Source organism: Anas acuta, chromosome 9 (assembly GCF_963932015.1).
Source record: "Anas acuta chromosome 9, bAnaAcu1.1, whole genome shotgun sequence".
NCBI lineage: Eukaryota > Metazoa > Chordata > Aves > Anseriformes > Anatidae > Anas > Anas acuta.
Genome location: NC_088987.1, coordinates 16,561,614 through 16,586,582, shown reverse-complemented (window position 1 = coordinate 16,586,582; position 24,969 = coordinate 16,561,614). Strand labels below are relative to the sequence as shown.

Sequence of the window (24,969 nt, the reverse complement as noted above, 5' to 3'; positions counted from 1 at the left end):
TAATAATGTGCATGAGATCTCATTAATAAGGAAAACTCAACGAGAAAGGAAAACTGAAACAGCTGTTTCATACTTTTCTGTAACAGAGGAATGAAGGTTGTAGAGGTAAACTTGTGAATTTAAATGCAGGGAAGTATAAAACCAGAGGAAAAAACGATGGACTCCAAAATCTACAAGAAAAGAAAGTGTTCCCTGAGACGAGCGTGGTGGTTTAGGTCTGCTTCAGCGGCCAAAATGGCAGTAAACCCATTTCATTTGATGAGTATGTTGTGGGGCTGCTTTACGCTGCTGCAGAATGCTGCAGCCAGAATATATTGCTGAACAGCACCATATATTAAAAATGTAACTCAATTTTTGAATAATCTCATCAAGTGGATGAGCCATGATATAACATCCTTTGGTGCTTCTATTATGTATTTCAAGGAAAATTTCATGTAAGAAGGATAACAAAAAAATTGCTAGACATTGTCTATGTTTACACTAACTTACAGCTGAAAGTGTCATTATGCCAAAAAAAATTATTTCAACGTTACAGTTAATCTTAAAAATTTGAGCGTATTATGGTAAAGACACCCTTATGTTAAGATTTCCAAACATCTTAAACTGATAGTGGGGAAGAGGAAGCACTGAGAAACCTAAAGGATTGCTTAAAGTGCTGAAAGGCAAAAGGAAAAAAAAATACTCTGAGTAGTTTCTTACAAGCTATTGTGAAAAATAAATGCTCATTGCAAAAACAAACATTAGCTGTAGGTTATGTTAAAATATTTTGCCCAAGCATTGCTTTGTATATTCCCACTTTAAATAAATTTCCTCCGCTCCGTAATACAGAACCAGCGGAGTAAAGTGATTGCATCAGTGGCATCTTGCATTTGGAAATCTACAGAGAATTGCAGTAGCAGCATAGTAACACTTGATTATTTTCAGTGCCATTTTTAATTCAAGCCAAATACACCATTTCAACTAATTCTACTATTCATATTTGTAAGGTAGAGGGTAGAGGTAGAAGCAATCTGAGAGGAGATTGTAAATAAGGATTTAAGCCATTTTCCAGATTAAACCTGTTGCCCTTGAAACGCATTCCTTTGCGTTTTTGATCTTTTTCCATAGTAGTACTTGATTAATTTTTCCCCTCGAGTCCACCATCTTTGTGTTAATTAGCTTTCTTCATTTCTTCACTTAAGCTCTCTATTCCCTCTTGTATTTCATCCTCTATTGCTATCGGTCTTGCAGCACCCTTTCTATTAGTTACTGCTTTATCATTTAGAGTACTAGAAAAACAAACTTTACATAAGACAAAGTAAGACTGATGTAAACTTCATTTTGCTCACAAATAGTGAATCCTAGATACCTGCTGATGAGAAACAAGTTCTATGTTGACCTCTCGTTTTTTTGCACCTCTTCCAAATTCCCACTTAAAGTTGTTGTCAACCCTGTAGTGATCTCTGCGTGTTTTCCAGTCTTTCCTCAGTTTGCATCTCCAGTTGCCACTCCACACATTTTTGATGACCTCAGATTTGCCCTAGGATTGCTGTTTCTCCAACCTTGTCGTGACAGCTGCCAGCAGTTTGTCTTTTCTCAGTTCAGAGGTGACAGTTCCCTCTTGCATTATATTTATCACCAAGCATATCCAGATTTTACTGATTTGTGCTCTGGTATGTGCTGTTTTGTTCTCTTGCCCCTGCCAAAGTGTTTGAGCAGCTATTGTTAAGTTCACTTGGTGTTGCTTTAAGCTCACTTTTAATATGATGCTTTCTGTTATTTTTCTGTTATTTTTCAATAGTAGCCCAATCCTGATGAGGGGGAAAAAAAAAAAAAGGAAACCTTTTTTTTTTTTTTCATGGGCTTTTTTTTGTGTAGGATTTCAACTAATTTTTATTTTTAAGTCCCTTTCAAATAAAGATACTGCCTCTCTTCTATAACTGGCTAACACACAGTGTCATTGATTAAAAAAAAAGTTCTTGAGACAGCAGATATGACATCTGTACCACTCCCTGTGGGGAGTTTTTTCCAGATAACATACTAAATGTTTAAAGCATGGCTGTTACTGACTTCCTGCTCCTTATCTTCAAATTGCTTAATGACTGGGCTCAGAGTACCTAGAAGATTTTGTGAAGTTCATGGAATGGAAACTTGTTCTTAAATTTGTGGAACGGATAGATATTTGCAATAAGAAAAAAGGAGGTCTCAAGCCCAGGCCATTCGAATATAATCTTCTCCAGTAAGGAAGGGCTAATGAAAACTTTTCCTCTTTTTCTTATTTTATTTGTTTTTAAATACCCAAAGAAAAGTGTTAGTCAGTGTACATGCAAATACAGTTGTTTGTATGCTGCACTTTGAATTGATCCACAAGACTGCAAAGTAGATGCCTGGAAAATGAAGAATGTGCAGTTATGGACCATTTTTGACATAGTTTAGATTGTCCAGACACTCATGGGAACTCTGAACAGTAAGAAAATAGCAGTCTGCAGCATCCTAATCAATTTATCTTGTAAGACCATCCTCTTTCTTCCTGCATTTGCCTGCCAAGTTCATTGGCTGTAGCAAGAGCTGCACACAGCCAAGATGCAATAATTTCACCTGCACAATCCCTGTTCATTTCCAGAACTGTCCTGTTCCCTGTGCCTAATGAGGCTAGACAGTCACAGTGCACACACGTGAGACTAAATGAAGGTTGCAGAGAGCATCTTAATTCTGCGATGTGCACATACTATGCATTTTTGCAGGTGGTTTCTCAATTTATTATTTCCTTAGACAAGAAACACCTCCATACATGTGTTCAGATTTTCGAAAAGTATTGGAGTGAGCAAACAGATAATATAAAATTGTTTTTTTTCCTAGGAAAGAAGGAAAAACAGTTACATGAAAAAGGAAAATTTCACCTTGCATAGTTTTAAATGGGGAAAGAGGAAGATAAAGGCATTGCTTTGAGCCAGCTCTGCTAATTTTTGCATTGCATTTTCATGGATTATGGGCAGTAAATGCTTTTAGTCTTTAATATACTGGAAACAAGTGATTTCAGGAGTAGCAGGAATAATGAAGAGTGATATCTAGTGTTTCTGTGTTCATTGTCATCTTCACTGAACTGTACAGAAGCTGTTGAACATACTCATGAAGTGTCAGATACTCTTGATGAGAGATGAAGTTCTGAATGCCATGTAATACACTCAGAAAGTTCTTGAAGCTTATAACTTTTTGGACGCCAAATAAGCTATATAGCAAACACTAGTGTAGAAGAGGTTGGTGTGCTCCACTTGAAGCTTTTCTTGAAGAAGCAGTGGCATTCACGATGTCAGCGTCCCTCTATTTCTCCTGTCTCAGAGGGGTTTTTGGTGTCTTACCAGAGACTGAGGTCGTGGCTTGTAGTGTCTTTGGTTTCTTCTCAACTATCTGCTTTTGTAAACTTTATTGGAGCCTTTTATATCTAAGATCTGTTAGATTGGTTGAAAGAAACAGTTCAGATTTCATTAAGCAGCATACTTACAGACAGAAATGCACACATAAGTCTCATCTCCTTTTTCTAGATTAATAAAAAAGCAGAGAAACATTTTCAGGTAGATGATGACTTTAATTTAACAGGGATAATCAAATGTTTTAGACTTAATTTATTTCTAAGACATTTCTGTATCTCCAGTCTTGGTTTGTGAAGCAAGTACTTTTTCTGAAGTTGACTGTTCTTTAGCTTTCTGCTGCAAATCTGTTTTGCAGTGGTTACAGTGTCAATTTTACTGTTGTACTTTAAGATATCTGCTTTTTTATTTTTATTTTTTTCATCAAGTAGATGTTATGAGAAGATACCAGCCAGTGTTTGACTGCCTGGTAACTCTCAGAGTGATGAATGAGGAATTCTGAAAAGCAAATTCAGAAAAAGATTTAGAAAACTGGGAGGTGTTGTGTAGATGTAAGTAGATGTAAGCAGATATAAGTTTGTCCCTGCATAGAGCAACTTAGGTAAAAATCACAGGAAAGAAAATAGGAAAATCAGTCATCAACAATTGTTAAATAATCATAATCTATTTATTGTTGTCCAAATTGGTGGATTAAAACTTTAATCACAGAATCACAGAATCACAGTATTTCTAGGTTGGAAGAGACCTTTGCTATCTAAAAGAATGCATAATAAAGAATCTGTAGTATATGAAGTGTGTTGGAACAAAGATCTGTTATTTTTACTGTAAAGAGTATTTTTAAAACTGATCTGGGGTTTACTGTAATTACTAGAAAATATTGTAGATGTCACAATGAGAGTATGGTGGCACATCACAGGTACTGAATACTGGTACAAAGCAATTTGTTTTAGCCAAAATCATTTTATCAGACAGATTCTGTGTTTTCAAGGCCTTTGCTATTTATTATCCCACACTTCAACTGTGCATTATAACAGGAGACACCTGGTACCAAGCTGCAGTTCACACAGCAGCAGCTCCTACCATGTTGGTACGTAGCCTAACAGCATGGGGCTTGTGCAGTTAAGATGCCTGTAGCCTGTTGTTAGCAATGGCAGTAATATTTCTACTCAGCCCTTGGCTACAGGAATGCTTACGCGGTTATGCTCTGTTAGTGTGCTCATGTTTGGTTGTCTGAGTCCTCCAGCTCTGTTGTCATTGCACTCTCCAACCTGGTATTTGTACGTGCTAATAAGATCCGCACCCAGGAAGCTCAGGTGCATATTGGGCCTCTCTCATTACAGAGGGAAGTTTATGGGTCTGCATGTTAGCAGTGCAGTTGATGTCCTGGATGTGAAGCCAGCCCTGATAAAAGTACTCTCAAAGAGAAATAAACCTAAATGGACATAATTCAGATATTTATGTTGTATCTTATGCTTAACTTTCAGCCCTTCGTCCAAACTACAGATGTTTCTGTCACTGGATTTGAGTAACTTCTGACAGCATGAAGCCAAAGTTTGGTTCTGCATATGAAGTGAAGAGCTGTTTTGCTCTAGAGCCTGTTGTCATTGTGAATAATTAGGAAATAAAATCTCTTTGCTTGGCAGTGCTTTGAGAGGTGAAGTAAAGAATTGGAGATAAAGGACAAATTTATGTGTATAAACAAAGGAGTCTATGTTATAAACTTGCATCACATCTGCATCTTGAGCATTGAATGCATTTCTGACCATCCCACTTCCAAAAGAATATACATACATGTAATTAGGGAGGGAAAGAACCGAGCAATGGGAAAAAGAACGACAGGTAGAGGAACAATTATTTACTGTTTCTTGAAAAAAAAAAAAAAGAAAAAATAAGATCCCATGCTTATCAAATCAAATGATCAGGCAGCAGCTCTAAAAATAGAATGAGTTCCTTTCTTACAGAATATAGAGCTAACCTGCGATTTCATTGATGCACAGTTCTGGGGAGATGAAAAGTACAAATGAATTCAGAGGTGATAGATCCACTAGCAGCATTAAATACAGTAGTCACAGTGTGGCTTAACAACCTGCAGCTCAGGTAAACTCTAAACTACTACCCAATGCAAGGTTCATTTATATGTGACCTGAAGTTGCACTCCGAATACCTAGTGCCGATTACTGAGTACAAAAGTCCTTATGTTATTTTTCTGTTTCATCAGATCCATGTAGAATGGTTCACGTAACAAGTTTCCTTATAGCACTTGTGCAGGACATTGCTAGAATGAGTGGTGCTCACAAAGAATGAATCGTAGAACCAGTACTAAGCAAGCAGGTGGAGAGTTTCAGAGGAGTTTAAACCGAGGAAAATGATGGAGTCAGCTCTTTCCCTCTCTCCTCAGGCATAAGCATCCTCCTTGATCACAGACTGCTCATTCAACCACAATGAAGTGAGGCAGTGCAGGGCAGGATGCAGCTGCTGGGGGTCTGTGATGGTGGATGCTTCCAAAAAGTGCATTCAGACATAATCAGGAACAAAGCACTGCATTTGGGATAGCAAAGGCTCCAGAGCTTTTACTCATGTTCATGTCATTTGCTGTTGTTCAAGTCTGCAGTTATCTGACAAAAAGGTGGGTGCCTTGTGAGAATTATTACTTCAAGCCATCAAAGCATGAAAGAATCCATTTTGTGAAGTCATTCACTACAAATACTACATTTAGTGGCTTTAGTTATTAATTATATGGCTTCTATTATTCAAAGTCAGTGACGTTAACATCAAGATGAAAGCAGCTTACTGTTTCCAAATGCAAATACTGTAGTTACACTAAAACAGTATTATCTGACTCAGAGTGAAGAGGTTTCCTTTATCAAAATTTTAAGACATAAAGTGTTCTATTTCTGGATGCATTAAATTATGTAGGCCTGCTGCTTTTTCTAGTAGTAGTTTGTGGAATTAATATGTTTTTGTTTTTGTTTTTTCTTTTCCCTAAAGAGCATTATTTGCCATTTTATCAATTTTGTTACTATGAAATCCTTTGGCAGTGGTGACTGTCAGCTTTACTTCTAGCTCTTGTAAATAATTTTGTTACTAGCAAACTGTGCCTGCTCCATTATTCATCTTCCCTTTCAAAGCATTTATATCTGCTGGTTAGCATGTTTCTATCAAAACCTATGTTTAGAAAGATTTATTCCATTCTGAAAACTGACCATTTTTTCCTATTACTGCTTTTTAAAATCTTTTAATCTAAAACAAACTTTCTCTATTACTGCATGACAACTCACTTAAAAGCTGAGAAAAGGAAGTTCATTATAGAATTTTGAAAATGGATATGTGTTGCATAAATGAATGACTTTTAGCTGCTTATTGATGCTTGTGGAGCTCTAAGGGGTTTGTGAAGCATTACTTCACAAAAATAACATCAGCCAATGAATAGGCTCAGTGGTTCTGTAGGACATAACCTTCTAGTCTGCCACAGTGATCAGATTTAATAGTAGGTAGTTCTTTGGGTCACTGCTGGATTCTGTATTTTTTCTCACTTTCATTCTCCAGACACTTGGGATACTTGTTTAAAAAGAAGCAAATTCTAACACCTAACTAGGAGATTAGGAATTTCATAGGATTCAGTTTCTTTAAAATAGACTTCAAGTTTCCATCATTTTTTACAGTAAGAATTCATAATTATTTTTTCAGTCAAGGGGAAATAACTAGGTTGGCATTGACACAAATGATTTTCCTCTTTGTAACGTTTTCAGGCAGACTTCGGTGTTTTTATACCTGTACCTGTAATGAAGGAATTGTTTCCTTCACTGGTGTCTTCTGGATCATATATCACTTACGTGATTTTTTGGAAATATTTGAACAGTCAGAGTGTATGAATCACTAGTTGTATGCATGAAGTTACCGACTTCTAAATCTCATTCAGAACTTTGAACTTAAAAGTGTAACATGGAATTGTTCACTTCAACAATAAAACAGCTATCCGGGTATTGGAAATAGCAACCATTTGATAATGAAATTCCACTGTTTTGTGCAGTGAACCCTATGGTAATCAAAGCTTAGAGGTTCTCCCAGCTTTACGGGTCCTTTTAATCACCTGTATTGATACTGTTTAAAGCTACAGTCACTATTACATTACTGGTTGTTTAAAGTCAGTTTCCATTTTAGTAAACTTTTGAGGTTTCCATACTGAATATCTTCCTTTAGCGGCATTTGGTTTTGATAAGTCAGCAGTTCAGTGCTTGTGATAAAGGTCTGTAAAACGAAACAATAACACATTTCTGTGTGTTGTATTATAGAGGACATAAAATTAGAAATGCTTTAGCAGTGGTCCCTTTGGATGGCCTCTCGCTGTCTCAGTCAGTTACTGCGTGTGCTATACGTGCATGCCACTGTTGGACACGTAATGAGCACAGAGTAGGAACTGTAGGTGGCAGTCAGGCATTGGGAGGAGAGAGCACACAAAAGGGCCCTAAGAATGAGGAAAGGACTGTAACAACCAAATTTCCTCCATTCCAGAACTTCGATTTTGTTGCAATTTTTTCTCAACTTTAGCATCACATTGCTATGGAAAAGTATGTCTCTGTCCTCAGGTAATCTCATCTCATGAAGCAATCTCTTCATGATGACAAGTAAAAAGTAGTTTGTTATTTTCTCTGCTATCCTGTGGAAGTCTGTTTTATTTGTATGTTTCTTATACTGCTTAAGACTCATGGTGGGGCTGATGCAGTTCTCTGTAAAGACGTTTCTGGTCTTCATCTTTTCTTTGCTTATTCATTTAATTCAAAGAAAGAACCACTTGCAAGAAGTTTTACCAAGAAACAGGATCTGAGCATTCAGGAAAAGAAAGTTGCCCCTAAATCTTTCTCCTATTTAATATTTGTTTTTATTTGTTCTGAAGTCTAAAAAAGCTCTCTTGAAAATAACTAGGCAGTGATAGAAGGGGAGAGGAGGTGGGAGTTTCTGCTGTAGAAGTTTAGACATAAAAAAGACATAAGTTTAGACATAGTTTAGACGTAGAAGACACGAAAAGAGGAAGGCCAGATGCAAAAGCTTGTTTTAAAACAGTATATAGTTCTGTAATGTACAGTATTTGCTGAGATGGAGGGACTTAAACTAGTGAGGTATCATCAAGGAGTAGGACATAGCAAGTCAAGGGCTGTCCATGTAGTTCTTATAATGCAGTGGGGACTCTGTCGATATGAGAACACAAATAGAAAGCGCCCTCTATGAGAAGTAATTCTCATTATCAGGATGGCAAAGTAGTGAGCTTAGTCATTAGAGGAATATTCCTAGTTCTGCAAGAGCAATGTGAAGAGCACAATCGTGATGATGGTCTTCAAAAGAGGACAAGAGTAGACAGGGGACATAGATACACAAGTCTTCTTGGGAAACACAACCAAGGAAAAAGAATGAACTTGTTCCGAGAAATGATACTTCAGAGTCAAGTGCAAAATGACCTAAAGCAAAGGAAAAATAGGAATTATATCAAAAGAGCAACTTGATTCGTGTACTCTGCAATGGTCTAAAAATCAAAATGGAAAGTGGAAAATCAAATAATTAAATATAAATATTCAAGAGTTGTAAGAGCATGCTGGACAAAATCAGAGCAGTGCGTACAATAAGGAAAACAGAATTAAGAAAAACAAAATGATATTCTGGTAAGCAAATTAATAAGTGGAAGATCAATCAAAGAGTTGGACTGCAACAAGAGAATGCACTTTTCCTAAGCGTGTCACTTGAATGGTAAGGGCTTAACTTTGCAGAGAGATTTCAAAGAACGCTTTCGAATCTATTTGGGGAACTGACACATTAGATACTCAGTTTCTGTTTTCTTGTAGGAGGACAAACATAGACAAACTGTTAGAATCCTTTCTAATAATTGCCTACGATTCTCTGGTTGAAAAGATTTTAATTGCATGAAACTGTGATTTGTTGGTTTTTTTTTTTTCCATTGGGATTCTTGCTGATTCATTCAGTAAGTTCATGGTCTAAAGCGGTTCTAAGGATGAATTAGGGCTGTGTCTTTTAGGATGATAATGGCTTTTGAATACTGCTTCATCTGTGACAGAAGCAGGGCGACGTAAAGTGAATGCCACAGGAATAATCGGGGAATAGCTCCGATAGTAAATAGTAAATAGTAAAAGCTCCTTCTGTTCCTAGGTCTGCTGGGGAAGTTAAAATTCAACTATTTAGGGTATCTTCCTTCTGGAATCCTGACTTTTGGTTCAGTAATGTATTCAGTTTTAAAGATGAGAAATTAATGGAAAATTAGGAGCCCTTATGGGATTTAGGATGTTCAACAACTATTTGGATGTTCTGCAACCAGCCCGACACTGTTTCCATTTAGATTAATATCTTTTGTTTCCAATCAGGTCAAATCTACCTTAATATTTCTATGTAATGGTAAGCAAGTAACATGAAAAGAAAATATTTATATATATATTTAACCAGTGTGTAATTTTTGGTTAATTTCAAACTGCTCTCTTCTGGGAACAGTAAATGAAATTTTACGGGAGTATACTTTGACCCAGGTTAAGTCATGAGAAATAATGTTCACCTCAGTCTTCGTCATCTTTCCTGTTGAGTTTTGTCATTAATGCTTTTCAGATGGTTAAAGCCTGCACTTTACGGACATTGTGGAAGTGGATTATTTCTGTTTTAGTAAGCGGGGGAGGAAATTACAGGAAACACACACGGACTGATGCTGGGGGAAAGAAATATTGCCCACACAGCAATTCTGTAATCATCATCCATCCTAGCAAGATCTTTGCTAAACTTGCCCTCTCTTGACAATTTCACAGTGCTCTGATCCCAGCTATTGACTTGGAGCCGATGCAAAAGAGTGCATTGCCTTTTTCATATTATACTTTTCAGTGCAAATCTCCTAATGTCTTCAACTTGATGCCTTTATAAATCTTTCTTCCAGTTAACCAGTTTGTGCGGTTGAGAGCTAATAATTACTCACCGTGTATTTAAGGTCCCACAATTAATCCTTCTTTGGCAGGAGAGTGTGGACTTATTTTATATCCATTGACTTTTTAGTCTTGAGCTGGAATTTTCTCACTTCTTTTTTTGCAGTTTCCTGAGTGGTAAAAAAGAGAAGGGATTATATTGGCTTTGTAGCTTCTATGAATTAAGGTACCAGAGATTAAAACTGACTATGAATCATAGGATATAGTGTGTTACCAACTTTCAGGAGTCTCTTTACCAGTGAGCAATTTGTTTTCGTTAGCTCACAACTGTGGCCTGTTAGAGTAGCACTTCTGCAGTGGCCTTGTTTCTGTCACATAAACTGTCCTTTCTTCTGCAACTACCAGAATTGCCAGCTTTTAGTTTTTTGTTGTTACTTTTCTTTCACAGGGCTTTCCCTGATAACTCGTTATTCTTCCCACTTTAAGTATACTTTCTGAAGCCACTGAGTTCACTGTATGCTGTATTTCCTGGAAGTAGTGTGTTCTGTCTTATACACAGATTTATTAAATTGTATTCATGCATTTTTGTGTGGACCTTCTTAGACCCTCTCTTCTGTAGTTGCGGTTATGTTGCGTCATCTGTATGTTTTTTTCTTTTCCCTTCAAAAAGCCACATTGGCTGACATGATTAATTACTGATGAATTAAATTGATAGCTGCCTTTAGCTGAAAGTTACATTGGAAATTTGTCACTAAGGAGATAGACTTACATGTCAATGAGGAGACTTAAAAACACAATGCGGGAGAATAAGTTTAAACTGAGAACTCTCAGTTTATTAATGGGCTAAGATAATTTAAATAATCTGCATTAAATAGTAAGAGTTAGCTTCACAATAGAGGTAAAATTCAATTACAAGAGGATAAAAGACTAGTAGCAACATGGCTAAGGCACAGGCCGTAGGAATACAGTCCGCACCTTCAGTTAGATTTAGTAGAAATTCTGTTTAAGGATTCACTTTAAAATCAGAGAGTTTAGCTTTTCATTAATTATAAAAACTACCATTTTCAACAGGATTGTGTTTTTCTTGGGGGTGAGAGGAGGGACGGATGGACGGATGGACAACAGGCAGGCCTAAGCTGTTCCCTGTTGCCACTTAGGCAGAAATGCTCATTTTGCTTAGCATGATTTCGAGTAAGAGTGGTTTGTCACAGAAGGTGGGAGCAAGAATGAGACATGACAGTGAGCTGATAAATGCTGTCAATCACTGCTCCTCTTAACACTTGCTGATACCTCTGTGAGCTCTTGTCCACACTGGCATCCGCAGGAGATGTCGAGAGCTTGTTCCATCCTGTGCATGCCCCCAGGGAGCTGGGACAAATGTGTTTGTGGAGTCTGTATGAGCCTCTGCTGGGCCACCTCTGTGTGGCGTCAGGAGAAATCCTCAGGTGCCCAGGAGATGGATGTTGCTGTCTCAGTTCTGGTCATGGACAGTAAAAGCCTTCCCATGGTTCAGAAGAGGCTGCCTGGGGTCTGCAGTCCGGTGGCTGCAGCCTCTCCCCTGGGCCAGTGCAGTGGGCAGGTTCCAGGTTTCTGCCCTTGTGGCACAAGATATCCGATTTGTTGTCTGACAGTAACACAGGGAGTGCCTCTGGTACCAGCCATCAGCTTTCTTTGAGCCCTGTTTCTGCATCTTCAAAGCTGCTAAAGAAACAGGGATATATAGACCTAGTCATAAATAGTCTGCATTGCAGTGATGCAATTAAAAAATGCAGTCCTTTAAGCAGTTACCTCTAGAAACCAATTGCTTTCGAGAAAGCATCCAAAGGAAAATTTTACTTTACTTGACTGTTAAAAAAAAGGAGGTGATTTAAAAAGTAACAATATCCGAGCCACCAAATAGTGCCCGCAATATAATTGCATTCCATAACCTCAGGGAGGAAAGGTGCAGAGAACCACACTAAAATACACTAAATTGGAGGGAGGTTTAAATCGAGGGAAATGCATTAACAAGGCTTTTTAGTTGCACTATTTTTACTTTTTCTGACAAAGTAACATGGTAATACATTGTAAATATATGAAGTAAATATGCAATGTGCAATGTAAATATACAAAGTAACATGGTTATATATTGTACAGAAGTTATTTAATACGTAAATTGAATTAATAACATTTGAATCAGGACTATAAAAGTCAATAGGTTCTGTACTCAGTGAGTGTTGTTACTAATCAGAAGAACAGATGACAGCATGCAATGAGAGAAAGGTATTAATGCAGTTGAGATGGATTTCTAGGAATAGCTGTTGGCTTTCCAACATGCTGAGACATTGAAACTGTTTCACTTATTTAAAACAAAACTTTCATTGTTGGGAGAAATATTTAAAATGTAGCTGCATATAGAGGTGATTTCAAAGCCAATAAAACAGGTCTTCAGTTCAGGTCATACAGTAGTATTCTTTTGAGTTCTTGTTTTATATCAATACAGTGCATTACTAATTGCTTATTAAAAATATGCAAATTACCATGCACAGACGTAAATCACCATTGTTAGAACTAAGCTTGAGTGTTAACCTAATGTGAAAGAGATAAGTAAATAGTATTTCATAAAGAAGCACTAACAAGTCAAGAAATCAAAATTTAAGCTCTGCTACGAAACAGTATCCCTTCTAAGAGATAAAAGCTGTAACTATGCTTACATGTTTTGAAATGCATATGTTTCTAATGCTTGTTTTTCATGGAATAAAATAGTGTAATAAAAACATTCCCACAATATTTAGTATGCTTAACTTATCTTTTTTTATTCTTCGCACAGGAGTTAATACTGTTAGCTGTTAAGTCTCTATGATTCTGATTCCAGTTTTTGAAGCCATGCAGTGGATTACTAATCCAATTGAAATTTTTGCAAAACTAGGGAGATTTACTCTTTGTAATGTTAACAAGGTTGGGATGAGAATTGTAGTTCTGCAGTTTGCTTATGTTTTATGTGTTTCCTCCTTTAACAAAAGACAATTGTCAAGTGGCAAAAATGTAATGCAGTAACAAAAAAAAATATTCCCTACGGTGCATTATATGGTTGGAGATTTAGGCAATGTTTAGTTTTAAAGGTAATAATGTGATATAAAGTGTGATTTCATTCAAGTTGCATGTATTTTCATTAATTGCTATTGTATTATATTTTCAGTTCTGGTAGCTTTGTACAGTGAGAAGTTATTCCTGTAAAGTTCGTTGTTCAGGTGATGGGGAAATGGTGTAATCAAGATGAAGGAATAACATAGATGCAGTTGCTGCTTTTGGTCCTGATCTGGCTCACATCTTGACTGAGCCTTTTGGAGCCTTTGGTTTTGGAGAGACGTCTTGACTATAGCACCACACGATGAAATTGTGGTAGCTCTGGTCTACAGAGCTCCATTCACACAGTACTGTGGCTTAGTAATAAACCATGCTGGTCCTGAGTTAAGCAGTTTGGAAACCACTCCTGTGCCTCCATGTAGAGGTCATGGTATATCTGTAATCTATAATCATAAAAAAGTAGAGAAATACTAGTAACGGCCATAGAACTGAAAGACTTTTATTTTGCATACAAAATTAAAAAGATTTGGTAACTGCATATATGGTGTGAGTCTTGCATTGGTTTTTAGTTGCTCCTCTATCATGCTTGCTCAGTTGTGAAGAGTAAAAAGGTGGAAAATATTACTAACTTCCATTCTGATGGTTTTACTTGTCTCTTCAAGAGTCATTATTTCTCAGTGTTTTTTGTATAATCACATTAAATGCTCTTTCATATGTATTATTGAGCTGTAAATTTAGCAGCAGAAAAACATTGAGATTGTTATTTTGATGTGAAAAATGGGTTGTGTTAATTTCTTTTGTTCCCTTGTTATATTACAGGTACTGTAAGAATTGAAATGTTCAGGAACATGCAAAATGCAGAAATCATAAGGAAAATGACAGAAGAATTTGATGAGGTATGTTATACAAATAGTGCTTTAAACATTATGAAATACATTACGGTATTCTTTTGTTTTAAAATAAACATGCAGTGGGTAAGAAACCAGTGGATAAGCAATGTCTCAGTCTAAGAAATTATGTTGACAAGCAAAGCAGCATTTTCAACTATTGGATGAGGATCAACAGGCCAGCATGAGCTTTAGAAAGAATAATTATGAAAAACAGAAGGTAGTGAAATAATTTGAAAGGCTGATTAGCCACTGATCTTGAAAAATCAATGTTGTGGATTGAGTAGGCCTTGGATGCTGAAATACCGGTACCGAAAAGTTTGTGACCCAAGCAGGTGAAGGGTGTAAGTGTACTATCACACAAAAGCATGAAGCAAGCTTGCATCAAGCAAGCTATAGAATCACAGAATCATTTAAACTGGAAAAGACCTCTAAGATACCAAGTCCCACCTTTAAGCTAACAGTGCCAAGTCTAGCACTAAACCATGTTCCTTAGCACCACACCTACATGCCTATGAGAGAGCCTAGCCACATGTGGCTGCAAGAACTAGCTTGGGTCCGTGGTAGTCCTTCATACAGAATCTTGTACCTTTGAATGATTTTAGGAATATTCTTGTCAACTCATATCTTGGGTAGTAGAGATGACTGTTTTAGAGGGATTAATAAGAGGAAGCAGTAAGAAGAACAATAGAAAATTTTCTCATCTAACTTCAGTTGGTGGTGGTATGTTGGACGCTGTAGTTGACCACTTGAAACTGCCATCATGCGACACAGAACTCTGGATTCTTGACACAGGACTGCAGGCTTGGCATTTGCAGCATTCCAGTCTGTTTTCTATGTGCAAATTTATGTTTTGTTCATTTGAATTGGCAACTTAAACCAAACTTGACATGAAAGTTACCATTTTGGAAGTGTTACAAAAAGAAATCTCTCTTTCAAAAGATAGAAACATTTTGTTTGAAACAAACATATTACAGTTCAGATTGAGTATCTTCTGTCAAAATAAAAGTTTTCCTAATGAACAATTTTTAGCATTGAGATTTTAAAACTGTAATTCCATTGATACTTCTTGTATAAAAAAATATTCTGAATGTTCAGTTTGCTTAGTAAGGAAAACGAACATTGAAACGCAAATTTTCTGTAGGGCAGCAGTCTTTTTCTGACCAATTCTAGATAGAATGTCAAGGCTGTGATTCAAAAAATTAAGCAAGAAAACTGACGATATGAACATTGCTCTGCTCCTACAAAACCTTTACTTTGTGTGTTCTGTGAGATACTCTCCATGTAGATGAGACCATCCTGTGGCAGATCTTAGATACTATCAGACAGCTTCTGCCAAATATCACATCAGTGCTCTATGTTTTTACAAGTGTTTGATATCTGGTAAAGTTAGAAACACAACTGCACATATTTTCCAAGTAAGTATTCAGAACAGAAGTGTTTCTCAGAGAAGATAAAGAGCTGGATTGGCCTTACTGGGGCATCCACACCAACTCGGATTGATCTCTGGCCAGGTTTCCTGTTGACAGATCCTGTACAATTCTGGCTGTTCCCTAGCATCTCTGCATGAAAAGTACAATTATAAAAAGTCTGATCTTGCTGCTATAGAAAAAGAGGCTCTGTCTTTCAATGAAAACGTGCAGCTGTCTTGGAAAATTTAGGAACAAATGCAGATGAATTTTATTTCTGTGATTAGGATTCAGTCCTTTTTGCCAAGTATGATCATCCTGGGAGGGCAGGAAGAGATTATGTCAGAAACAAAGAGGGAGGTAGAGGAAAAAGTCTCTCCCTTACGTGTTTATGCATGGTGGGAATGTACATGTAAGCAAAATGTTGCAAAGAATTACAGTTACTAGTGCATAAACTTTCTTTTTCCATTCGTTAAAACTTTTCTCAACTTCTGCAGTTCTAACAGAAAGCTTCCATTTGGTCTTCTGCCTTAACATTTGAGTTAGTATATGAAAGAATTTGTAGGTTTTAGTATTAAAGCATGAAATTGTTAGCCTTAGACCTCAACCCAGTGAACATTTTGAAATCTGGAATAAACACGTGCCCTGTTAGCAGTGGAAAACATTTTAAAATTTGGTGCAGTTGGTGATGTTCGTATATCCTGTGATTGCAGCACGGTGAGTTTATAATTGTTATACAAGCCATTTGTTCATTTTACTAATCATAGTATTTCAGAATGTTCTCTGCATAGCAGGATATCATACGTCATGAAAAAAGACCAGCCAAAATATAAAGTTACAGAATGAGAGCAGCTTCCATTAGTGTTCAGGGTAAAATACATAATGAAACAAAAAGTCTTTCTCAGCCTTCACCAGATTTTAAAATTACAACTGTGATTAGCTTGGCATTAGTCAAGTTCTTGGCCCTTTGGTTTGTATTTACCACTTCATTATGAACAACAGTCATTTGTTTCTGGGAGGTCTGGATAATAGATAATGGAATAGTTAGCTGGAAGGGATCTTTAAGGATCACCTATTCCAACTGCCTGAATAATAGCTAGTAAGTAGCTGGTGGTTGCAGACACCATTTGCTAGTGACAGTCCTTTGACTAAAGGCAGCTCAGGCTAGATTTGGCAGATTGTCTTGATCCTTCCCACCCCCCGGCCCTTCTTTACTTGCTGGAGAAATAAGAGAGCTTAGGCAGGTCTACTTCTTGCCTTCTTTAAGCAGTGCTATTGGCTGTGCTCCCTGATGCCAGGTAGACTGACTAGACAGCTTTCTTGAGCCACTGTTTATTTTTGTTGTTGTTGTTTCTTTTTGTTTGTTTCTTTCTTTTTGGTTTTGTGTGTGTTGTTGGTTTTTTGCCAATTCTATAATAAGCAGTGAAAAAAAGGGAGCCAGAAAGAGTTCAACGTTGGAAGCTGGGTCAGGTGGTCATATATTATCTCAGTAAAGTATCAGCATTTTCTACACAGATGACCAACAGCCCTCTTGATTCTTCATTCTAAATACCACTGTTGTTGGCATTTTATCTGTAGTACCTCTTCTGTTACCCCAGAACTCCCAAATGCCAATGTCCATCTCCCCTGTGTCATCCTGAGACAAGGCAGATGCTTAGGGCTGCTGCCACCTTCATTGTCACCTTTAGACTTGTCATTTTCAGAGGGAGGCAATCCACTTCTGTATCATATTTTCCTCCCTGTACCTAAAATGCCAGGTCTGGTGTATCAGATTGGAGTTGAAAGGGGCTGGTGCTCACTGGTACATGTGTGTAGGTGGTATAAAGTGTCTTTTTTGTATTTGTGACTTGATAAATATATTCTACAACCCTAGAGTTATTAGGAGAAAATACTAAAAGTGTAGTAATAGCTAGAGTAAAATTTTGCATTGTGTATTCACTAGCACAGTATGGTGCCAGAAAACATCTTAATCTCCATTGTAGATACTCAGTTTTGCAGCTTCCTTTATTTTTTCTAAGATATTTCATTGTTCTTCCAGTGCTGCAGTAGTCAGCTGGCTGTTGGTCCTGATTTCTGTATTTGCAGCAGGGATTGGACCATTAATTGTTCTTATTATGAACAGAAGAACACTTGCACAGGACTTGGAAATGATGGAAATAGCTTCATTCATTGCTGCTACCAGTTCAGATTGAAATGGGGAATTCCGCAGAGAAGCCTTTTCTGCTGCACTGTTTGGATGCCTGGCTTATTAGCACAGGCGTTTCATAGACAGATTCCCTCATAGCAGATAGCAGATGAGCAATAAATTGGTTTGGTTTCAGTTTTCTAACAGTTGTACCATCAGGTATCACATATATTGGTATCGCCAACATGCCACGTTTTTATTGGTATTCAGAAATAAATGATCCAGCAAACCAGTTTTATTGGCAATTTATTCTTCCAGTTTCAGAAGATGAGATGTTCTCAGAGCAGTCTTCACATACTTTTCAAAAGGACCATCTAATATGTAACTGTGGGTTAAGAATACGTCATACAAATATGAGTAGTTTTGCACAGCACTAGAGGTCCTGCAGTTCTGTTCTACAGGTTACATATCCATACATCTAGAAAGCATATAATATTTATGTAAGCTCACATACAGAGTTCCTACAGGTGCTCTGGAGGCAGAGAATTAATCTGGAGGTTATTTGTGAAGATAAAGGTACAAGCAGGAAGAAGAAAAGGGTAAAAGAATTCTGGGGTGTTCATATGGGTTACTGCCAGGCAAATTGAAGAGAAGCCTTCAGCATTTTAATTTCAGTACTAAATTTATATAATTAAAAGCCTAATACAGGGCTCATATTTAGACGGCAAGACACTGTGCCTTGCTGAAATTCACAAATAAACATTAGGCATAAACAGACTGTTTAAGAAATAAAAAGAACACTTAAAAACACACGACACGGTTAATGATGTTGCTGTTTATCTGATTTTTAATATCAAACACTTTGGTCTGATTTACAAAAGTTCTTAGAACTCACAGCTACAATTGAACATGCTAAGAGATTTCTGTATCAGGAGCGTGAAAACTCTGATTTATTTATTTTTTTTAACAAAGGTCTTGTTTCTCTCAAATTGGGTATTCAAAGTTAGAAGGAAAAATAGTGTTTGTTAAGGTAATGTTTGTTACTCAGCATAGTAATGAAAGAGAAACTATGGGTCACTATGACTGCCTTACAGTTTTGTATTTTTCTAACATTTAAATGCTTGTCTTGGTATTTTAAATCATTTAAATCATTTTAGTATGGTTGGAATGTGTGATTTAGTTAAAATTGGTACGTTTTTTGGTTTGTGCAGTGGAGTATCTTGTGTTAAGTATAGGTTAAAGCATATTTGATTAGAGCTCCTCTGCTCTTAAGTTACTGGCTTTACAAGGGTTAGCCTGTGCAGTAAGACAAGACCTAAGGTAATAGAAATACTTGTTCTTCCCAAAAACAGAATAAATATGTACAGATAGATTTAACCTTTATGCTGCTGATTTCCTATTTTGGGGGAGAGATTCAAGATGGAAAATTGAAAATTGCCTTGATCTTTTGGATAATCTGGAATTGGCTTGTGTTTTCTAATCGGGGGGGGGCAGCCTCACTGAGATTGCTTGGTTGCTTGAAGGAAGAATAGTGAGAAATTAGTCTTGGAGAGGAATTAAACTTGAAAAAAAAGTCTATTGCATTTATTAGAAGGTAGGTTTAACCACTAGAAAAAGGGTAAGCTTATCAGATCACAAAAGGGCAATCATTACTTTCTGATAAGATCTCAACTGCAAACTTGAATAAAGCAGAGTTTGTGGGGAGAGGCAGCCAGATGATTAGAATATTAACATGGGATGGAAGGTGGGGAGTGGAAAATGATACAACCCTTCAATCACGCAAGAATTTCTTTAGATTTTGATCTTAAATACTTTGAAATGTGCCTTGCTTATCCTTTATCTGCATTTCCTAACCCAGGACATAAGAAAAATAATTGAGTCTGGATGCATATTTTGGACTATGCAGAGATAAGAATGCAAGTATAGAAAAATTACAATCAAATCTCTCAAAAAGGGTTTTCATGCCAACAAGTTTCTTTGTTTATTGAAGAATAAATTGTTTTTTCTGGATGTTTTCCATTAGCTAGGAGGAAAAAGATACTGTTTAACTTAGAAACTTGGTCTGTATTTACTTAGTATGCTCATTTTCTCGTTTTTCAGGACAGTGGTGATTACCCACTTACCATGCCTGGGCCACAGTGGAAGAAGTTTCGATCCAATTTTTGTGAGTTCATTGGAGTGCTCATTCGACAGTGTCAGTATAGCATCATCTATGATGAATACATGATGGACACGGTGATTTCTCTTCTGACTGGTTTGTCAGATTCCCAGGTCCGGGCTTTCAGGCACACCAGTACGTTAGCTGGTAAGTAAACAAAGCACAAAGAAGGGAGTTTTCAAAAGAGTTACTACAGGTTAGTTGGTTTGAGAATTACTGCTAGTTTTGATATAGGTGGAATTTGGCAAGTCCTGAGAACTCTGGAAAGCTTTATCAAATCCAATTAACACACATGGTATAACTTTACTGACAATACACTTTTCCTTTTGGAAGGGAGTACGTCTAAGCCTCACAGGGGACTCCAGTAAATCCTGTGAATCAAAAGTGGCATACTTAAGTCATGTGTTTCTTTATTAGTTCATTTGTTGGTTAGCATGCCTTTATAATTTGGCATTTTAGAGTACAAAACTTATTCTAAGTGTCAATAGAAATCTGTCTTCACTCTTGAGAAGCATAAAATTTGGGAACATTGGGCCATATTCTACGTCGCTCTGTCTTCTACCTCTGGCCATGCTGCACCTTTCAACACACCTGCCTACATTTAAGTCAGGCAATGATTATATCACTAGATAGAAATAGACTTTTCTAAGAGTGTATATCATCTGACCTATATTAGATGTCTCCCATAATATGGATGAATTGCTGTGTAAAAGTAGCTGTCTTTCTCCAATTATAAAGCAATACCAGGATTACTAGCTTCGATGCAGGTGTCTAACACTAGTTCCATCAGGTAATGTCCTTCTACTGACCTCATGTGCTGAAATGCATCTTATCGGAAGACTTTTCTCTGGACCATTTATAGATCATATCAAATATGTGAAGCTTTTGTAGGAGATGTTTGTCATTAATCTGAATATTTTTGCTGCTGTTATTTTTTACTGATGTAGTTAGTTTTCACAGTCAGCCTCTTACAGTTTTGTTCAGGTTTCCAAGTATTCAACACCCATAGTGGAAATCAGACTTATTTTTTTTAATTTCATCTCTCACTAATCTAAGAGGCGGATTACCAGTGATTTTGAGAAACCAAGTCCAGATGTGAATGGAGCTTGATTTTCAAACTGAAAATCAAAACCTTGAACTTAGAGGAACTGAACTCTATTTTGAAATCCCCTGGTATCCTTCATTTTATTTGGTAACTGGGAGTGGTAAAATAATAATAATAATAACAATAACAATAATAATAATAATAATAATAATAATAATAATAATAATAATAATAATAATAAACCTTTAATAATTCAGACATAATTGACCACATTGAGAGTTTGCCTCTACAAATTCAGTCTTCAAAAGTAAACACTACTAGAGCTGGAGATAAAGAACCTGTTGGGAATCTGTGCCAGTTATTTAATCAGAGATGGAAACAATTTCTTTCCAGTTTATACTGGATACTGATCTTCAATTTCAGGTGATTTTGATTTGCTTTTTGCTTAGTTTATGATTGATTGTTTTATAGGAAAGAGATTGTGGAGTTAGGATAATAATAATACACATCTTAGACCATTATTTTGATTGGTTCACCCCTTTGTGGGACAGATGTTCGAAAAGTATGAGAAGCTTGATTGGAAGAGGAAACAGCCCCATGCACTAGAAACATGACCCAGGAACCATGCTTTGTAGAGGAAATAGTTGCTATCATGTAACTAGAACCTGCAAGCAAGGATGAGCAAATGCCAAGGCCTAAGTTTTTCACAACTGGCTTCTGTTATTTAAGGCACTGATGGCTTTTTCCATTAGATCAATTGATTTTGCCATACACTTAATTATTTTTATTTATTAACAAACATGAGAGCTTTGTTTTGATTCTGCAAATTTTCTTCAGGCTAGCTTTTGCACATTTCGTTATACTGCTACTCTGCAGAGCAGAAGTCAGCACGATGCAAGGAAGCTCAGTCTTGATAAAAATTATGAAAACCTACTTTTAGAATTTCATCTATTTTTGAAGGAGTGTTTCTGAGGTCTTTGCTTTCAGTTTTCGTCCATGCTAGCCAATCTGAATGAGAAATTATTCATTATGGCAAGAAACTAAGGGAAGAAGACATGTGGGTACTTCTAGGTTTGCAAACTTTAAGCAATAGCAAGATAAGACAAAGTTAACTATAAGAGTAGCTTCACTTCTCCATTTGTATAATTGCTTTTTGAACTTGAGGACAATGCTGCGTACTTAGCCAGAGAGAATGTGATTGATCGATAAATTTCTTTTGCTGTTTTCAGTGTTGTAAATTGTGATATTCTATGTAACCACGCAGAACGTAGGAAAGACACTTAGAAATGTTTTTGTAAAACTAAATTAAGACAGAAAAATATGCATAAAAAATAATAAATCCAGAAGGTTTGAAAATGTGTATAAAGGGGCACATGAAGTTCAAATCATATTTTTTATGCAATTATACACTTGACTTTAGAGCAGGGTCAGACTTTTCTTTCAGAGAAACAATGTTGTGATCCCTTCCAAATTGACTAATCTTCAGAAGTTACTGGTTACCTTTAGTGTGGAGGCATCTGTAATGATATTTCTTAACAGAGAAATGTCTGTAACTGCACATAACTGGCTTAATGGTGTGCACTGATCCTGTGGGTTCACGTGCTTGCTCTGACATTAGAAGTTGCCTATTTTCTGGAGAGAAGGGAGCTGTCTGGAGCTCAATGTGGTATGTGTACTCTGATTTCTGATTTTTAGGTCAGCCAAATTATCTGGGTTTTTTTGGGGTGGGAAGTGGCTGTCCAAGTGGTTCTGTGCCAGGGTCAAGTTGGTTATTTTCTCTGCATGTGGATCTGCTTGAGGCAATATTTTTGAGCTCTGACTACAGGTAAAGAGTCATATTCTGTGTTCTGCTTTTGCAGCTATGAAGCTTATGACTGCTCTTGTGAATGTTGCCTTAAACCTGAGCATTCATCAGGATAATACACAGAGGCAGTACGAAGCTGAGAGAAACAAAATGATTGGCAAAAGAGCTAATGAAAGATTGGAGCTGCTGCTTCAGAAAAGAAAAGAGGCAAGTGAAAAGATTATTTATTTTTTTTTCCTGGTACATGTGCACGACCTCCAACAGAAAGTCCAGGGTGGTTTGTGATTTTAGTACCACAGTAAGAAATGGGAGATTACTTCTGCTGTGGTGTTCGTGTGATCTCAAGCATGTTACTAGGGCTGCACTTTAAAATTTTGTATTATTACATGCAGTTGAGTTTGTGTGCTGTTCTGCACAGAAGATAATTACTGTTCTCAGTTTTATACACATGACCAGGCAAGAAGAAAACTAGTCTCAAGTTGTATATGAACATTACTATGGTTACACAGAAAGATTTTGAAAAGAGAGTCTCATGTAGTCCATCATCATGCTGCCCGTTTCTCCCATTGATTGCTGCAGTTACTACGTAGTGTCTCATTAGTACTTCTTTTTGTAGCTACTTTCAAGTAACATGGGAGTAGGGGCTATAGCACCTGGTCTCAGGGAGAAGAAGCTAGGAAGACACTAAAGTCACTTTTAGTAAGTACCAGTCTGGCATTAGGTGAGCAAAACCCTTAGAAGGTTGCTGTAATGATCCCTAAATAAAATACCGTGTCCCAGGAAATGCAGTTTTAGAGTTGTACTTAAAAGAAATCTAAAAATGATAAGAAGTAGAAAGTGGATACATAATACACACAAGCATGCATAATCTTTAAGGATACCATGCAAAATTCATAAGATTGATTGAAGAATTCAAGTATATATGGAGATTGTAGTATATATGGAGATAATGACTTAGATTTAAATTTATCATTTTTAATATACTCGTTTTGAATACATTTCCTCCACCACTGCTTTACTCTGTGGCAAATTAAGGATGTCTGTCTGCCTTACCTGTGTGCACCTTGGATTCTTTTATGTATAACTGACTTTAAATTGCTTGACTTTATAGTCCTAGTCTGGGGATAATTACAGTGATGTATTTTTTTTTGTATTTTACCCCTGCAATCCATATCAAAAGTTTTGTTGGATTTTATAATTATTAGAATATAGCACACAATGTAATAATACACAAAGCAAGAACCACCTCTCATGCCCTAACTGCAAGGAAAATACATGTATTTTAAAGGAAACATGTCAGTGTTAAAGTATTTTGAAAAGCAGAATTGCTTAGCTAAAATAGCTAGAACACAGTTTCTATTCCACACTTGTTAATGGTTGCTTGAATTTTTCAAAGAAGGACAATTAGCTATTTACATTGAAGAACTTGGTTCAGTATCTCAGTGTCTGTGGACATCTCCTGTACTTGTTCTTCAGCTGTTCTTTTCAATGTCTTTTGGAGATGCAGTATATAATTGCTCTGGGCACGCTTTGAAGCATTGATGCCCAGGCCAACATGGGGCAGTGAAACCCTGAACGAAGAATAAAGGTTAAGCATTTGGCAGCCTTCACCTCTTGGCATGTATGTTCAGTCTCTCTCATACCACCACACATGAAAACTAATCAAAATGTTGCGTAGGTGTAAGCCAGGGAGAAGTGGTGATGACTGAACACGTTCTCAGATGTGTGGTGGTAAGCGTAGCAGAGGAAACCGCATAAAATAGCTTCCTTAGGTTGAAATGGCATAATGGCCCCATGTAAGTATTCCTAAGATAGTACCGTTTATTTCCTGTTTTTAAATATGCTAAATTTACAATAGCATTCAGTGATGGCACGTTCAGTTGATTCTTTCGATGCAGTGCCATCATAATAAAACTTCATAAGCACCTACATCAGCATGTGTTTATCCTCATGAAGTTACGTAGGCCAGTTTGCAAGCTAAGTGTGGGAATTAATTAGAAGTTGAAAGTACAGCATGCTTTTTCTAACTGGTTTCGTTCTTGTGTCATCTTCTACATATCTAATGTGAGAGCAGATTAACGGTCTGTTCTAGTCAGTGAGCTTTTCAAACTGGATGATTTTTGTACTGCAGTAAGCCCCAAAATAGAAAAAGTTCTGTTTTAGTTGCTGCCAGTAGTACTTCAAATTTTATGCTTCTCATACATGTCTTTTTGAGTTACC

General features: G+C 36.8%; 1 protein-coding gene across 9 annotated transcripts in view; it reads left to right on the top strand.

Annotated features, from left to right (window-relative positions):
* STAG1 (STAG1 cohesin complex component) overlaps positions 1-24,969 on the top strand; it is a 178,315-nt gene that overhangs the window by 80,661 nt on the left and 72,685 nt on the right. For all 9 annotated transcript variants that reach the window (XM_068692780.1, XM_068692783.1, XM_068692784.1 and 6 more), the window contains 3 exons: positions 14,141-14,217; positions 19,843-20,047; positions 22,805-22,956. In XM_068692780.1, the coding sequence (XP_068548881.1) occupies positions 14,141-14,217; positions 19,843-20,047; positions 22,805-22,956 (434 nt within the window). The remainder of the gene's footprint in view (positions 1-14,140; positions 14,218-19,842; positions 20,048-22,804; positions 22,957-24,969) is intronic.